We start from the raw sequence: 18,811 nt of genomic DNA on the forward strand, positions 1-18,811 counted from the left end.
CCCAGAAGAGGAACGTAAATCCTAGTGCTGAGTTCTTTAGGAAGTTTCTACTCAATTCCTGGGAACCAAATTCCAATTTATTACAAAAAGTACCTAAATGAGTACTAAAAACAAAAAAAGCAACAGATTTTAACACATACAAATCAAATATTATTTCCTTTCAACCTAAAACATACTTCCCATTCTTACTAACACTCATGTTAAATTAGGAACAGTTGAGTTACAAAAGAAAAAAGCAAGAGAATTCAACCTTCTGAAATTTCTTTTGCATGTAAGAATCAAACACACTGCTCTGGGAACAACTGGATTGCACTTTATTTAAATATACACAAAATTGCACCGGAGCAACATGTCAGTTCTGTGAAATCTCATATAATCATAGCAAATATCTAACCAAAAATAGAGACGTTACATTTCTGTATATTGCATTTAAAACCTTCATCGTGTGAAAAACTATATATTCTTTATAAAGTATCATTAATCAAATATATTACTCAGTGTGTAGGACCCAAGATAAAATTTCTGTATGAACAGAAACAAATTAGTATGCCCACATAAATAGGAAGTCACATAATTAGTGTTACTGTAAACCAGCTATACTTACAACACGAGCAGAAAAAATAAGTGAGGATGATGCTAAATGTTAGAAACGTGAGGCAAACGCACACTGAATGTCTCATGGGCAGGGGGGAAGATTTAAGATAAGATAGCTCCTGTCATAATGAAGGGCACGAGGTATGCAGAACATCCTTCATTTCCAGCGAGTTCACTTGTAAGGAATGACATTTGTATACAAGAGGGATGCATTGAGAAAAGCAGAAGGCTAAAACCAGTTTTCTGAGGCCTATTTATACAGCAACAACAGAAACAGTGAGCGGGGACACAGGAGCTATTGATCGCAACAGAAGAACTGGCAAAGTAGCAGTAACAGTCTAAAATTTCAGCAGCAGGTTTGCACATTCTCTGAATCACGTCACAACCAAAGCTACAGAGCTAACATTTTCAATCGTACGGCGTTTTTGGGATGCTGGAACCTGAGCTGAGACACATACGAATAGGAGTCAGAATTTCAGAAATGAGCATGTACGAGTTTTATAGAGGGCCTGATTTCTTAAACAACTCTGTTTGCACAAACTTCAGCTATACAGAGTCTCTCCACAGTGAAAAATAAAGCTCTGCATTGCTTAGGCTTTGCCAAACCAGGTCTATGAAGTGAAGCTACCAGAAGTTACATACTTGCCTTTCAGTACCAGATTTGATGTGGAAAAACTCAATTAAGAAAAATTTTAAGAATATTTGAATGCATGTAGTTTGACAGCAGAAAAACTTAAATATGGCCAGGTGAATAGATCTTAGGATTGTCTGCATTTTATGTCTGTAGGTGGCACATGAAATGAAGTTAAGACTGTGTGTTCTGATTAACATCATGATTAACATCAGTTACAATTTCCACCTTCCGTCAGTCACATATATCCACAGGCAGTTATGGTATTTTTAAAGCTTAGAGCAGCTTTATAAGGGTCCATTAATTCCAAGGGTGTTTTTAGCCTGTCCATCTAAGAAGAAAAGAGAAGAAAACCAACACCATTCAGAGCTAGTTCCTGCGTTGCTCATGTTTGCTTAGCCTGTTAATCATTATTTGAGACCGCTTACAGAGGCTTACAAGTGTAAACAAGAATGACAAACAGACAGACATCCTTCAGTGGCAGTAAAGGCATCTAATTAGTGACCTACAAAATATCACACAGACAATTGTAGCTCGAAGACAGAACCTATAGCAAAGCTGCTCCTACTGATGTTATTTTACTCTTAAGATAGGCGAATGATGAGAATAAAACGAAAAGATACTTTAGCTGATGTTTTTCAAACTAGAAACACCAGATTAGTAGGGGATACGATGCACAAAATGAAGTCCTTAACGTAGCATCCAATGAATCAGAAAGAATTTTAACCCCATAAAATCTATTCGGATATCTGAATATTCAAAATAACAACACAAAAATTACCCTAAAGCATTTCTTTCCTCTGATGAGGCTGTTTACCCTTGGTCCCACTAGAAGAGAAAATTAAGCAGGTCTATTTCTGATAAATGAGCTGAGCAAATTAGTAGAAACACAGTCTATAAATAGTAGATTTTTTTCTGCTATTTATATGCTGTCTGATTTCTCAAACTTATTGGTGGGGGAAAAAAGTAAAAGCACAAAAAGTGAGGAGAGCACTAAGGAGGCAGTAGGATACGAGTGCTCTAAACCAAAATCTAGCAGCTTCTGACAGTCAACTCATTTTTCAGGGTGTTGATTAAAGCTTTAGTGTTTACATGATCTCCAAAGTGAGATGCACCATAAGTGTGTGCTAGACTGGTGAACACCCAGCCTTCTGTTGTCACATCACACGTTTAAAGAAACAAAGCAGGAGCACTTACATCCGCAGCACTGTGCCTTTCATTAATACATAAAAATCTTCTGTCTCTTGATAATATTTGTACAACACAGAGGACATTTATTAACTGCTTCAGCACATTCCTTACATGCAACCAGGTGACCACAGGGAATGAGGACTACTGATATGTCTTTAGCCATACAGATTTTACAGAGCTTTTCTTCCTGCAAGCGTCTTAACTTCTCTTCAATACTGAGATCTAAGAAAAATAAAGACACAGAAGGTAGTTAGTGTGCTTTCATAGTGCCTCATCTCATTTTTTTCCCTCTCCACAGAAAGAGGAAGGATTTTCTTTCCGTGTTGTTTAAAGGTTACACCTTTAAAAAGAAAAGAAAAGAAAAAAAGAAAATCAAAAAAACCCACACAAGATGAGAAACCAAACTAAAATGAAATCCTCAACTGTTGTTTTTTCCCCACCTCCCAGACCAGTGCAGGGAGTTCAGCTATCCATATTGGTAAGACCTTGAAATATCTGTGGAATGTAGGATATGCATATTGCAACCAGGGGCCATTTTTTTCAGACTTCCCACTGACAGCCTTCTCAAAACCTACACAGAAGGTGGAGGAAAGGTTCATCAATCCTGGTTAAGTAATTTGGATTCTCTTTTCCTCAGCAAGTTTTCCTCAGGTTAAAGAATGAGGATACCATCCCTTCCCCCCCTGCTTCTGTTTATGAAAATGCCTACACTTCAAAAGCTTAAAGAACTGTCATACAGAAATAATTTGTTTTGCATTGTAGATTAGCTCTGTAATTTCTAGTAAGCCTCATTTGAAAATACACAGTACAGAAGCCTTCTACAGCATGGGGAAAGTTCCCTGCAGTCAGTCACAAAAATAATGCCCATCTTCATTGCAAATTCTTTCTCTGCATAATATCCATGAAAAATGTTATTACAAGGAATGGGCCAGTGAGATCCCTGCCTGTCGTGCCACCCAGATGGGCTTTTCTCTCCCTATGAATCCATCCGTATGGTTGTCTTCAAACTACAAATAAGCTCTTGATTCAGACAACTTGTTTCTGGTCAACCTGCAGAGCATACCACAATGGCTTTCCTGAGCAAGGCTTTGCACGCCCCAGCATAACTGCAACACCAATAATTAAAAAGGAACGTTGTCCACAAGCACATTTCCTTATTGGCCAAGAAGGAGAATGCTTCTATTCAGTGCTCTTCGTACTGGCACCAATTTTACACTTGAAAAACTTCAGCAGTGAGGTATTTAATTTTTTGTACATTGAATCTTTGACAATCAACTGTGTTTATTTCACCACAGTCCCCATATCTACAATTATCCTTGCCGCTGTCACAGTAGTGTTGACTTTTTAGTTACCCTCAGAGGGCACTGGACTATTATCTCAATATTATACTGCTTTGTGGTATTAATACTAAATTTATTTTGTACATGACATGCATACATTCTACTAACCTCAAGTATTTTAACACCCCCTCGTTCAACTTCTTTGATGCCCCAAAATAATACAGAGTTTTAAGTTCAACACTGTAACTTCATGTTAAGCAAGACTTGAGTCAGAGGGCAGAATGAATAGATAATGATAGGATGTACCTCAGACAAACAAGTTATTATGAAAGTACACACACAGGTTTTACGGTTTATTAAGTTCACCTTGCTCAAGTGGGCTTTCTTTTGGTGGCTCTCCCTTTGCATTTTCTTTCTGAGCACTTATTAAGTCTGCTACCAGGTCCTCAACAGATGTATAGCTTTCTCCAGACATGTGCAACTTCTTTTCCATAATGCTCCTAATCTCAGACAAACTGAAACCCATGTGAATGGCATTCTGTACCAACTGATTCTGTAAGAGGTCATCTAAAACAACAGAAGGGAAAAAAAACACCAGTTTAACAGAGATGAGACTGAATAAGTGACAGTATTCGTTATAGTTAAAGCTCCTTTGCAGATATTTAGCAAAAAGAACTACATTTCTGTTTGCACAGCTCTGCTACTTTTAAGTACTGCACTGCAGAACTTGAGAGCATTTCAATCCTTGCTTTCCCAGTCTCTTCATCCACTTATCGTATGGAAATCCTCCTCAATTTGCTATTCAAATCAACTACTTCAACATTTTTCAACATAATTCCTTAAATCACATCCTACATAATTAACATCCCAAATTCCAAAACTGAGCATTGACTGCAATCGTCAGAAATCCCAAGGAACAATAAACACAAAAGTATTTGCTAACTTCACATTAATTGTAATGCAGTTCAGAAAAAACCATCCATCTGATAATAGAAACGAACACACAACATGAATTTATGAAACCAAAACACAAGCACAACCATTTCAGAATTTCTGAAGCCTTTCCAGGGTACCACACAGCACTCATTAAGACACAACTGCTCTTCCGCCTGTGGGACTTCCTCCTCTCTCTCTTTTTCAATGTAATTGTTTGAATAGGTTCTCCAGCAGTGTGCCCTACGTCCAGCTTTCCCACAACATGAACAACTAATTTCTTCTTTACCTCACTTTACTGAGCAAAGAGCAGAATTTTTAAACAATTTCCTCTCACAAACAAACAATATTTGAAAAGTTTTAAAAATAGGTCTTGTGCAAGCACTCTTATTGGAAGAGCTTTAATTCCACGCCATGCTGCAGCACGGCTGTCTGCCTATTGTTCCTTTCAGATATTCATAAGAAACTTTATTCCAGCAGAAGACATTCCTGCACATAAGTTAAGCTTTCTCAGCTTCTTTGTCATTTTGCAATTTAACTCTTCCCAACTCATGAAAAGCAACAACAGTCATTTCGTTTCAGTATCCTGCAGTGTTTGTCCTGCACCCCTACTAATTCAGTGCAGCCATTTTCACAAATCTTCTTCACAATATTTATCCATTGATGATCAGTTATCTTATCTCATTAGTTCTTATCCCATGAGAAACAAAATTCACTGTGCAGCTGTTTGGAAGGAACAAAGCAGTAGAAGAATATCATCCCACAGCCTGCCTGCTGTTTTTGAAAAATGTAATAGAGTTAACTTAGAAATTAACAATTTGCTTCTATAATGATTGTTATTTTTAATATATACCTTTAGGAAGTACTGTAACTTCAGCAGCTTCTATCTAAAAAATAAATAAAAAGATGACAAAATTACAATTCTGGAATGAGTACAAGGAAACCTGTACAGCTGCAGGACACAAAACAGCTATTTGATCCCAGTTATTTTATTGAGTAAAACTACTATAGTTAGAGCAGATTTGTCCTGCTCTGAACATTGGCAAAGGGCTCCATACTTTGTTATGGCATTCACATTTCTTTAAGCTTTCACTTTGATATTTTTTTGCTGCTATAAGATGTACATGGTGCTTGGTTCCCAGCCTACAAGGATCAGCATTTCAGTACAGAATATAAAACATCTATAAGGCACCCAACCTGGCATTCATTACCTAAGAAGGGACAACTGTACAGTCTATGAAGCTCAAATAGCAGAATCAAAACACGCTTCCATGTTTTTTACTTTCTGCCAAGAAAAGAAACAGCAGGAAGACTAAAAGTTATGCAGATGATCAGAAGATTGATTTCATATGAAAATTGTGAAGATTGTGTTCTACTTTAGTAAAATGATATTTTATTAATAAGTAAGAAACTTACTGTTGAATCCATACATCCATCTCTTAAGTGAACATTATTTATAAATTCGAGTCCCTTTTCCTCTCTCAAGAACTTGCACCTATAAACAAAAACATTTAGTTATCATATAACTACATACGCAGCAAACAGAGTTGATAATGTAACTTCATAAAGGTTTGACACAATCCCTACTTCATATAGGGTGCTTGCTTCCCAAATCTCAACATCAGTAATATCACCTAAGTGTTTCCAAACAGTTCTTAATTGCTCCAGCAGTACTTAAGTGTTGCAGTTTTGGTGAAACAGAAAGCTAAAGATGTTGGCCATGCTGCCTTATGCTACAGGTTTATAGAAGGGAAAAATTGCAGTGGATAACGAATAGCTAACACCATGTCAAAGCACTGGATCTTTTAGTAGTTTGCCATCACAGAAAGGCAGCCATTGGTAATGCAGATGCCTTGTGTTTTCTTTCTTTGTTTTCCAACCAGTCCAAGCTACTGGGCAGTAGCTGGGGCAGATTTTATTTATTTACACAAGTGTGGCAGACAGACCTTTGTTCATTGCTGGTGAAAATGCACACCTGATGGTGGTGGCTATGCTGAAAAAGAATGTTTTGTAGCTGAGAATGTGCTCTGTCAGACAGTGCAGTTGTGCTTTTTGCAGCTGTTGTAGGTTCCCCGTAAATAAATGAGACATTACTTTTGGAATCATCTATGTAGTACATTGTGAGACTCTGAAACACTGACACTGATGTGGATGTGCAAACCAAAAAACCTCCACTGCCATAAATAGCAACAACATCAAAGTCACAGTCAGCCCTCTAAAGCCCTTCCTGGCAGGCTCTGTCATAAAAACAAGATACTAGGAAGACGACTCAGACGCGCACGTCCCCGTTCATTGCAGGGGAGTTGGCCTAGATGACCCTCAAAGGTCCCTTCCAACCCCAAGGATTCTATGGTTCTACGATGTGCAGAAACAAAGAATACCTCACCCAGGAAACCACTTGGCGTGTTGGTCCCACGGGTCTTCATTTTCCTTCCACTCCTGCAATCCTCCACCGCAGTGGAAGCACACAACGTGATCGCCATTGCCTTGGGAAACAGCCAGGTGACAATTTTTAGTAGGTGTGACAATGAGTTCTCAGCTAAAACATTATCACAGAAAACAAGCATTTGTATTACTTACTAGAAATTGTCATTGGGAAAGACTCTGTTTTAAAGAGCACAATAAATATGATCTGAAACAAACATTCAGGAAAAAAAAATGGCCTTACAGTCACATTAAATAAAGTCACATATAATATTTCATAATTCTAATTTAGCAAGTACTTAAACAGATAAAAAGCAAATGCTCAAGAGTCTATTATCAGACAGCACATTCCACTGATAAACGAGCCATGAAGTGACTACCACAAAAAATTTATTTGGAAAGTAATTGACACAACTTTATCTGTCCTCATGACCAGAGTTCTGCTTTCTATTTAAGTAACAGTTAAGCAAGAATGGAAATCACTAACAGGAATTTAATTCTAAAGGGTGTTCTTTGCTCCTCCATTTCACCACTAAAATTAATGGGTTCTACACAGCAGCAGCACAACTGCTGGCAATTTCTGAATAAATAGCACTCTTCAGCACTAGCACTGTGCCTGCTGCCATCAAACACTGCACAGGAATTGCTCAGATTTATGCTGATTGAAATGAGAGGAGGTAAGGCTACGTTTGTTTTTTCACCAAAACCAACTCCTTCCCAGCCCACCAGAAATGCAGAAGCCACTTTAAAAGCCGTTTGGTCAGATAAACTGCCTGTTTAGTTCACCTCCATGGTACAGATCTCTCTTGGCCAAGCTAAACTATTTACTGTTAGGAATCCAAGATGGAACTAATAAAGCAATTCTACTGAGTACAAATATTGCCTGTGTTCCACTTATGTAAGAATATATCACGAGTTTTATTTATGGCCACAAGTAAAACAAATGGTATGAGATTAAAAAGCTCTTCTGGGAGCTACTAAGGGAGAAGCCAATTAAGATGAGAGCAAGAAATTATCCCGGATAATCTCCTTTTCTTTCTGACCTAATAATAGCATAACTTCACATAGCACCTCTCAGTAAAGCATTTCAAAGAGCTTTCTCTGCACCATGCATTCAAGAAGGAATTATTTGCCTTCTCCAGATTGAAAAAAGCAACGCACAAAGATATCAGAGCTTCATCCAAATGATATGCTGTATTTCTAAGAGTAAAATCCCTTCCAGCAGAGTCCTTGTCTTTAAAGCTCTTACAGTAGGTAATAATGACACTTGCTTTTTTTGGTTGTCTGGATGCCATGACAATGTAAGCACATTAACTCATTAAAATGGCATATAACCTGTGCTGTCTTGTTCAGAAGCTTCACAGCAACACACTTGCTCTTTAGACCTGAGGTGGTTACCTGCAGGATGGCACTTTGTTTTTTAAACTATTAGTTTCAATAATTGCCATTGTGAAAGATGTGTTAGGAGGGTTTTAGCAGCTAAGGAAAACTCACTTTGATGCTCTACTGCTAAATATATATATATATATATATATATATATATATATGATAATTTTGTATTATGCTAATAAAAATACCTGATAGGATGGATATAATCTTGCAAGAGAAATGCAAGAAGTAGTTTGTAGAGGAAAGAAGAATGAATTTCAATTCAACTAAAAATCTGGCAGAATTCTACATTAGAACAGGAAAATGCTTATACTTTTCATAATAATAAAACATATTTGCACATTTATTTGTAAAATATCTTTGTCATCTGGAGGTCTGTCTTACCTGTGCTGTAGAAGCCTGCCTCAGCAAGATGTTCCTTGTTAACAGGGTGTATCCAAGTTAGAAATGTTTGTATCCTCCTCTCATATTCTACCATGGATGGATTCCTCGGATGCTGTTCGTTGTTCAGACAGCTTCTCCCAAGCTCAGCACAAACAGATTCAGTTGAAACGTTTCCAACGTCCCGACCCAGGACAAAAAAGCACTTGGGAAAATGCCTCTTGTGCTCAGACCAAGCTCGATCACCAGGCTCCCAGTTTTTCAGTTTCCCACCACAACAAAAACATGCAACTTGATCACCAACACCTGTGTAGTAGAGTCCTGCACTAGCTAATTCCTTTGGAGTCAATAGGCCGTAGGGGGGCCAGTTGTGAAAGGACTTCAGCCTGGCTTCTTCACTGCACATAGAGGGGTTCTTAGGATACAGAGTATCAGACATGTCCACAACCTGCCTGGTTCTCAACAGGTAATCTGCCTCCACATCAGACAGGTCCTCCAGAGCAGGCGAGAGGGCTAAATTGCTGGAGCCATTTTCAGTTCTATGCCGGTGGCTCTGCACAAGAGGATGTACGTTATTTTCCAAAAACACAGACTCAGAAATAAATCTGCAGTCTGGGGAAAGGTTTTTGTGTCTGTCAACCGCAGAATCCCCAGGCTGCCATCCTTCAACAGTCGCATGGCAACTTAAGCACTTGACTTTATCCCCTTCTCCAGTATAAACAAAGCCAGCTCGAGCAAGTGCTGATGCTGAAACTGGACAATCAGGGGGAAACTCCACAAAGGTTCCCAGTCGGTCGTGTTCCTGGCTCCACTCCTGGTCGCCATCAGTGGCTGGAGTGGCACCGGGTTCGGCGCTATCTGGGCCATTACACGTCATCTCTTCGTAGGGCTCTTCCTTCAGTTCCCTAAACAAAGCATATTTGTGTTATCTTCAGACAGAAGGACTCAGGACACACGCTCCCAAGCACAGAAATGAGCTACATTCAACTGGCTGCATTTTATGTATTGAATTAACATCTCCTGTTCCCTCCCACCTCACCATCCAGAGTCAAACCAAAATAAAAATAAAGCATAAGAAATGGCAGGAAGATTACGAAACATTACAGGAATGCATTACAAAACATGACTAATAAGAGCTTGCCTGGAAAGCATACAGATTTACACAGATTTACACATTCATCTATTTAAGAGAATATTTTTTAGCAAGTGAATACTGAAAGAGTAATGAAATTAAGGAAGAATTAAACAAAAGCTGTCAAAAGGCTTCCGAGCCAAGAATATGGAGTTATAGAATTAAATATACAATCTAATGGAATAAAACATCTGTCAAATTTTGACTGGCTGCAGTAACTCCTTTTGAGAGAAACGCTGGAGTGCTTTCTTGACTGGTCAACTCTGCTTAGACAGGATTGTACAGAAGGAAAAGCAGGGGGGAGGAAAGAGGCCTGTTTGAATGCACTCATGCAAAGCACTGATACATGAGACCAACAAGCAGGGAGGGAGGAGAGAGAAAATAGTATTTTTCTGAGGTTACAAAGTATATTCCCCCCTCAAAGACCTAATTGATGGAATTGGCCTCAGAAAAATAACTAACTAACTAAATGAGGTACAGGTAAGCAATACAAATTAGAGCTATCTCCTAATATACACTGCCAAATAGTTTAGTCCTCAACAGAGAGATATCCCTATCCTCTGGAGAGGACTCCGGAAAGGCCCAGCAACTGCAATGACTGACTCAGGCACGAGATTCATCTGGCAGTTTTTGTCTGTAACAACCTTCAGCAGAAGGAAGTGACAAATCCTACATCCGTGGTTCTCCCATCAATTCACAAAGTGCTGCCCAGCTGCTGAGCAGAGCAGAGCGAGACAGAGCAAGCCTTTTCAGCTCCAAGGCAGATGCTGACTTCAAGAGCTGTGGCCCCTCGCTCTAACAATGTGAAGTGCACAAAATACTTAGGAAAAGAAAATAAATCACAGAAGTTTCCCATCTTTTAACTGAAACGCTACAAAGCCAAATGCTAATCCTGAAAAAGCACGCTTAGCCTTACAATCAACAATGTCAAATCCAGCAGATACCTTTCATCTATCCTTATTTTTCTTCCCATAAACATGTGCAGGACTTACAGCACAGCCTGGAAACAAAGTACAGTTTTAGTTCCTCTCTGAGTACACACTGACATTTTTAGTGCCTCACAAAAGCAGTGCTTTGGTAGCTGTGTCTACAGAACTGCACGAGTAAAAAACTCCTCTCCTTACCCCACAGCAAAAATGACACAAGGTCTGGATAAAACAGTATTGCATTTCTTTTAAAAAATCCCCCCAAAACTCCTAGCAATAACCTTTCCAATAAGCCAACCAACTGAAGGTTGATTCCTTTTTTAGCTGTACCATGCAAACAAATACAGGGCACGCCAAGTCACAGCCAGTGGTCAAAGGATATTTCCCTCTAGAGCTGCTAAGCCAACAGTGATTTCAGAGCACTGAGAGCATTCAGGAAAGTCCAGAAGCAAAACTAGCAACCAATCCTGGCAATTATCATTGGAAATCTTCATACCCCCTAAGTAGTTCCTCTTGCAAAACTATTATGTTTTGCTCCCTCCATTTGTGACAAAAATGCTTCAAGTAAGCACATACCTAACTTGTTATGGGCAGGATATCATTAATGAACAGCATTCATAACCCTTTTGGCACACAGGGCCCTTTCCCCAAGAGTGCACATCCAACCTCGGGGTGCCAAGTGCAAGAAAGGGTGCTGTGCTTCTTCAGCTGAATGACACTGTGGTGCCTGAGAGTAAAGCTTTGATGCACCTGGCTTCCCCTGGTGTTTACAGCAGCTCCTCAGCTGTCTGGAATGAGTTTGAGCCGGCACACTGCAGCTTCTCTCACCCAGGTGGCCGCTACACAGCCTTCTGCTGCTTGTGCCAGTTAGGAATGTGCTTTATACCCATAAGATAGATAAAGCAAATGAGAAACCTTCCATACGTGTGCCATGCACTACTTGACAGACACACTCCGCACTGCCAGCAGTTACTGTCATCAAAGGTTTCAGCACAGTGCTACAGAAGCACGTGCACACCCAAATCCAGCCCTCTGTGACAGCTCTGTTCACTCAATGAGAAGCATTTCTCTGAGACAGTTTGAAGGAAAAAAAAAAAGAAAGAAGACACCTCAAATAGTGTAACACTGAAAACACCTAGAAACCAGTAGCGCTCTGGCTGGCTCTGAGCTTCAGTCCTTCAACAGCTGTGTTAACACTGATTTTATTTTCTACAAGGTCAGTGCAGACATTACAATTATTGAATTATTCTCTTTGTTTAAACAATACTAGATTCAACCTCTACAGGAAGAGCAAAAGCTTTTTTTACATTTCAGAACGGGGAGGGGAAAATTATGATGCTTTGCAAGATCGTGGCACACCTGGCCACAATGACAAAGCGAAGGAGCCAGCACGCAGGCTGAGAAAACACTTCAGAGGCTTACTGCTTACTGCTTACTGCACAGCTGTAGGCACAAGGCTGGTTTTGAGCACCACAGAATCACAGAATGGCCAGGGTTGGAAGGGAGCTCAAGGACTATGAATCTCCAACTCCCTGCCACATGCAGGGCCACCAACCTCCATATTTCATACCAGCCCAGGCTGCCCAGGGCCCCATCCAACTGGCCTTGAACACCTCCAGGGATGGATGGGGCATCCACAGCCTCTGTGGGCAGCTGTTCCAGCACCTCACCACTCTCATAGTAAAGAAAAAATAAATACTAACGTGCACTAGGTGAACTTCTTTATAAATGAATGCACTGCTTACAGTAAGTCATCATTTTTCATGTTGTAAATAATGTTGTATTTTGTCAAAGCAACCTGAACTCATACTGTATCCTGAGTAGGGCCCCAAAGTCTGCAGTGCCCTTTCCAGGGCTGCCCCGCAGGTCATCCTTCTGCTGCCTGTGCCAGCTCAGGCTCTGCTGCTTCTCTGGTGTCTTTCACAGAACCACTGCCCAGCCCCCTCTGTTCTAAAGATTTTCATCACAAGTAATCTTTTTTTTTTTTTTAAAAGTAACTTTTTTTTAAGGAAAGTTTTGTTTCCAGAATGTTTATAAGCACATCATGCTTCATCATGCCTTTTTTCCTTCCTCTCCTGAAATACCTTCTCACCTTTAAAAATAAAGGCTGTAGAACTCAAAATATCCCGTGGGTGGCACACTGGGACAGACTCTCCTTGCAGAAGTAACAGCATCAGACAAACTACTACATACATCAGTTTGTATTCCTTATTCCACTTCCTCTGCTGATCCTCTGGGTGTCTGCTGGAAGCTGGGTGCTGTAAGGACACTGAGGAGCTTAGAAGGGAACACTTGGGCAGAGAGGGAAAGAATGGAAGGCTAAACTGAAACATCAGCTCTGTTGTGTAGTATTTTAGGACTACATATCAGATGGGATAATGACGAAAAGCAATATCTTGCAAAGCAACAGAACTCCAAAATATTATTTAACTTTATTTAAGCAAAAGAAAAAAATTCAGTTTATGACCGAGGAACATAAAGTAATAATATGTAGCCACCTCACACACATATGTAACACTTCATGATACATGCCAACAGTGGGCCTGAGCTCAGAAAAGAATTTACTTAATCCTTTCCACATAGATTTAATTAAAATTTCTGTGATTAAACTTAGTCTTCACTTAGAAAGCAGGAGATGTATTATTAAGTATCTCCTTCTATATGAAGTGAGTAAACAAAGCCTATTTTAACCTGAAAGACTTCCAGAAGCTGAGCCAAGTTCCATCCTATTTTTAGGTACCTGAAGGTTACTTGCCACAAGGCATCTCCCACTTTCAGGCTGAAGTACCCATTTAGATGGTCTACTTTTTAAGCTTCAGATGGGGGGGAAAAAAAGACCAAAGTTCACAGTAGAACATTACTCAATGTGCAGAACTGTATGCCTAAGTTTTACCAATCAGGCATCTCCAATTCAAGTTCTGTGCAAATTATGATTTTATGCAAGAACACCACACCATCACATTACCTCGGGCTGGAATGCTTCAAAGGAAAAACAACCGATCTGCTTTTCTCTCTCAAGCACATTATCACACATTATTATTTCCATCCTCAGCCCTAAAACAGATGACATTATAAGGAGTTATTTTTAATTCTTGTCTCTTTCCAAAGGCCAAGCATGGCAGCAACCCTCAAACCAGCCGGCCCGTGGCACAGCCTCGCGTTCCTGGCCACAGCATGCACTCAACACAGACCTTGTACTGCTTGACACGCTCGCTATGAGAGCAATGTTAGTGTTTATTGTCGACCCAATTCTGAAATGTGAGAGCAGTGCACCAAGTAAATATCAAGCAGGACACGCCGTACCAGCTGATGGCACATACCACGCACCGTGCATATGTCACTTTGTGCCTGCTCAGCTGCAATCCGATCAAAGAAGGAGCTACTCACTGAGCTGTACTTACAAAGATGAACAAGGAAAGAAGCCTTAAAAGTATTTACAGATTTGAGCACATTCATATCTACATATCAGTAGTGATTTATGAAAAATAACTAGCCATTTTGCTTGGAGAGATTGGTTTGTTTGAAGTAAAGAGGGAAGGAACGTACACAACACGCTCTGCTTTGGCACCAAATCTTATCTAAGTGCATCAGCTGGTATACAGGATTTTCAGACCAGCCCTACTTAGCTTAGCTTCCCACTGGGGAAAAGGAAGGAATGAAGCTCCTTGCAAGTGCTTCATATACAGCGCAAGAGAGAGGTTGGCCTTTTCAATTTGGACACAAGAAAACCTATCCAAAGCAGAAGTTCAGATCTGACAGTTACTGCCACTGAAATGAATTGCCTGCAGATGACAGTACCTAAAAATAAGGTGGAGGAGAATGGAGAAAAAAAAAAAAAAAAAAAAAAAAATCAAAAACTTCCCACCAAATCCAAACCTCAAGCATATTGAGAACAGGTGGAAAGAGAGTCTAAAGGCAAAGGCAGAGAACTCCAACAGCACCCCCCTTCACATAACCCCCCCAAAACAAAACACACAAAAAGGAAAAAGCAATCCTGACAGAGTCAAATTTCCCCAGCAGTTCTAGTGGGGTGACTGTTCTGTATGTAGCATAAATGGAAATATCACAAAATATTGTTCAAGAGAGGCACTGTGCTCTGGTAGCCATACAGGAAACTGTCTGTGATTTAGCTGCCATTTTTTAATTACAGATCCTTGGAATTGCACCATTTAAGCTTGAGGAGATTCTGTAAGTATTCTTTCCAGATGAACTGTATGGAAATAAGAAAATTAACATAAGTGGATTTTTTTTTCTGTTTTGTTTCGTTTTGCACATTTTGGAAAATCAGCCTATCAGCTTTTCCCATGCTGTGTCCATATCCCTTACCAATAACTGAATGTTCTCAAATATTTTACTGGCCTCCCTCTTGCACATTTCTAATTCTGTAGCACCACAAAACAATTACATAAAGGGAAAACAAAAATGTATTTTTTCACAAATTATTCATTTTTATATTCTACATATATTTGAGAAGTATAATTTAAGTGGTGCAAAATTCCATTCCGTATTGTTTTCATGCTTTTAACTTTAGAACTTTTAGCTCCTACACTTCTGTATCATCAATGGGAATTCGATTTAACTTCAAGATCTGCGTAAGAAAACTGCAGCTGAACTTGCAGAACCATTGGTCTTGATAGCGAAGAGCTTAGAGTCCATACTTAACACAGCACTCAAATTGAAACACTTTCATCCATGCAAGCCTACAGTACTCCAGGGGACTGGTTTGTATTCTTTTAAAGGTAAGGTTAATAGGATGACCATTAGTTGCCTCCAAGTTGAATTAGACAAGCAGTCCCTCACAGAGCACCAACTCTGTTCTGCTCTGACCAAAACAGACACACATGCCTGAGCTACAACAAAGCACTTCAATAAGCAAAGAAGCAAGCTGTGCAGTGCCAACCCTCCTAAAACCCAACATTAGGAGCAACTGGGGTCAATTCCCAAGTTTAGAAACAGGAAAAAAGTATCCATCAGCAATCATAAATTGTATCACTGCAGGAATACAGAGTTACTGCTCTCCTGGGTTAGGGAAGAAAAAAAAAGCCAGTCAATGGGAATGTATTTACTAAACGGGCAATGATAAAAGCTGCCTGCAAAACCTGCAGTGACCTTGGGCACACCTCCCTCCTCCAGTATGAGCTGTGCTCCAGCCTGCAGCATTACACGCTTTTACTGCTCAGCCAGAAAACATTTATGCCTATAACTGAGGGAGAAGACGAAACAAGAGATCAGCTCTCCTCAAGGGGACATAACAAGACTGGACTTCAGCTGCAGTGAAATGATAAATGCCACAGCAAAACTGCCGAATCCTTGGGATTACAAAGGAAGAAGCTGCACAGCAGGGCAGAGCAGGGAGCCACGAGCTCTGCCCAGCAGGGCTGCTCACACTCCGACGTGCAAACGGCAGCCCATGGGCACGGCACCACGGCACTGCCCAGAATGACTAACATCAATGCCTGGTCATTCATTGCTGGGCTGAAATGATGAAATGACACACACAGATTGGTGTGCATACACACAGCTGTGAGCTTGGAATCTCTTACATTACCTATGCCCTGTACTTTAATTTGAAGTTTGTTAGCAAGTTGGGATGACTTGAGGACCAATTCTAACACAGTACCAGAAGTTGAAATATGAAAATTGCACCTGTTTGAAAGCACTCAGCTTGCCTTTCTGTTTAATAAGAAACTGTTCAGGACACAGAAGGGGAAGGACAGCAAACTTCAAGACACATGCAGCTTCATTTTATGTTTTATATTGCATAAGTGACACTGTTCACAGAGGACGGCTTCTCAGTTCCAACAAGATTCCACTAAGCAAGCTTTAAAATAGAACCTGCCTTCTAGTATAGAAGATTTTGGATAGTCATCAAGTCCAAAATTAACACAGAAAGCACACAGGTTCTCTGGTAACAATTTTCAGTTGTGCACGCAGTATTACAATTTCCATTTCCAAAAAAGGAAACGTTCCTAAAACTGGACGTGCAGAATCTCTCCTCATGAAATCAACTTCTGTCCCTTCTTCACCTACTCAACAGCAACACATGAGGGATCAAACATCTTATTGCTGGCATCCACTTGATGACCAACCAAGGATAGAAAAGGCAAAAAATAAAACATTCTGTGACATAGTCTGAGCTGTTACAAAGCATCACCAATTAAAATACTAGCATTCCTAGTCCTGAAGGACAACCCAACTCAGGCTGTGCAACACGCCTTCCTCCATGTTCACGTGCCTTCAGCCTTGCTGCACAACTGCTATTTTCTTCCCCTTAGGTTCAGAAATCTATTTCTAGAGGCTGACTTCCAATAGTTGCGTTCAGAGTGTTTTGAACAGAGCTCCTCGTGGATCTCTTGCTATGAAAAATAAGAAGCTGCAAGAGACTACACTCATTAACTCCTGACAGAAAAGAAGAATGCAAAGGGTATTTACAATGGCTTTCCCCTAGGAAATTAGTACCAACCAAGGTCAGCAGCAGATCAACCAAAGCAGATATTAGTTTCACCTATTTTCCACCAATCTTTAGGCAAAAATAAATAAATAAATAAAAATAAAATCTTTTCCTTCACAGGGAGGTGCTTCATCAAGTTATGCACTGGATATTCTGCAACTCCTCAGCTCCCTTCGGCTGTCTCGCCCAACCTGGCAGTACAGCAACAGGTGCACCATCACTATCAAGGGCACACAGAAGCCTGCAGCAAAATCCACCTTCGTATTTCAAAAGCTTTGATAGGAACACCCGTTTTCTAACTTCTGATAACAGAAGCAAGTCTGTCTCATATCACTTGCAGCAGACAAAAAAAAAAAACAACAACAAACCACCACACCCACATCAGAGTTCTTTCACTCCTGCTGCTGGGTACAAGGAACAAGGTCAGAGGAAGTACAAGGCTATCATTAACTCATTTCCTTGCCCTTCTTGGCCAATGGCGTGGGTGTCCATCTTCCAAAGGACAGAAGCACTTGTGTGTTCTCTAAAGGGCCCTAAATAAAACTACAAGACAGCAAAAGGAAGCATTTAAGAAATGAAAAATATATATATATCCTAATAAAGACTTATTGAAGAAACTTGCTTTCTTAGATTGAGTTTGTCTTATGCAGTTATTTCAAGAGACAAAGAGAGTAAATACTAACTTAGTTAGTAATTAAGTTAAATTAAGTATCTAATTTAACTGCATCAAGCTATTAGTTAAGAAAGGATTTGACATTTTATCTAGATAATAAGGCATATTTTCCTTTGATTGGTTGCTTTTCCCCCCAGATTGGCCTAGCATAAGGCCTCAGAGTTTCTGGTTGTTCATTTAAGAAACAAAGTCCTTCCAGTTAGCTATATGAAGTACTAAAATCACAGCACGAGGTAACAGCAATGACAAGACAAAGCAGATCTGCAAAAAATATATGAAAGTAGCTTCAAGAACAAATGTAGCTTTCAGCAAATGCCTACTGATAGTACAGTTAAAAAGCACTGCAATCAAGACCAAAACCAGCCCTTACATCCACGGATACGGAACCTAGCAGTACGATAGGAGGATCAGGTAGGCAGTAGTACAGAACCACACTGAATGTTAAAGAGAAATAGATCAGCATGAATACATAGCTATTATGACAAAGAGAACTGCCTGAAGTGCCCTGAATTGCAAGTGAAGAAAACATGACTGGAGCAAACAAGGACCTCACTTGAGAAAACCTGAACAGAACTGCATTTTTGTTGATAGAACAGAAAGAAGGTTCTTCAAAGCAAGAGGCGGAAGAAAGAAAGGAAGAAAAAATAGAGGAGGCAAAGTTCAAAATGACCACTGAGCAACAAATAAGTGTCCAGCAGCAAAACGTTTTTTCTTTTTGTGTAAGCAAAGAAATGAGTGCACTGTGGGAGGAACAGCATCCACAAGGCAACTCAAGCACAGCATCCACAAGGCAACTCAAGCACAGC

At 40.0% G+C, this 18,811-nt stretch overlaps 1 protein-coding gene across 8 annotated transcripts in view; it reads right to left on the bottom strand.

The window, feature by feature from the left end:
• Positions 1 to 291: 291 nt before the first annotated feature.
• Positions 292 to 18,811, bottom strand: part of LOC122182815 (X-linked inhibitor of apoptosis) — an 18,998-nt gene continuing 478 nt past the window's right edge. For 2 of the 8 annotated variants that reach the window (XM_042876399.1, XM_042876398.1), the window contains exons 2-8: positions 13,847 to 13,935; positions 8,827 to 9,728; positions 7,016 to 7,115; positions 6,046 to 6,124; positions 5,483 to 5,516; positions 4,063 to 4,263; positions 292 to 2,638 (exon numbers count right to left, since the gene is read on the bottom strand). In XM_042876399.1, the coding sequence (XP_042732333.1) occupies positions 2,445 to 2,638; positions 4,063 to 4,263; positions 5,483 to 5,516; positions 6,046 to 6,124; positions 7,016 to 7,115; positions 8,827 to 9,728; positions 13,847 to 13,905 (1,569 nt within the window). In that variant the 5' untranslated portion in view covers positions 13,906 to 13,935 and the 3' untranslated portion in view covers positions 292 to 2,444. Of the gene's footprint in view, positions 2,639 to 4,062; positions 4,264 to 5,482; positions 5,517 to 6,045; positions 6,125 to 7,015; positions 7,116 to 8,826; positions 9,729 to 10,899; positions 11,224 to 11,457; positions 12,092 to 13,846; positions 13,936 to 18,811 lie in introns of those variants that run through there. The other 6 variants (XM_042876403.1, XM_042876404.1, XM_042876401.1 and 3 more) reach the window with 5 other exon arrangements.

Source organism: Lagopus leucura, unplaced genomic scaffold, assembly GCF_019238085.1.
Source record: "Lagopus leucura isolate 7727_CA_CO unplaced genomic scaffold, USGS_WTPT01 Super-Scaffold_100016, whole genome shotgun sequence".
Lineage (NCBI taxonomy): Eukaryota > Metazoa > Chordata > Aves > Galliformes > Phasianidae > Lagopus > Lagopus leucura.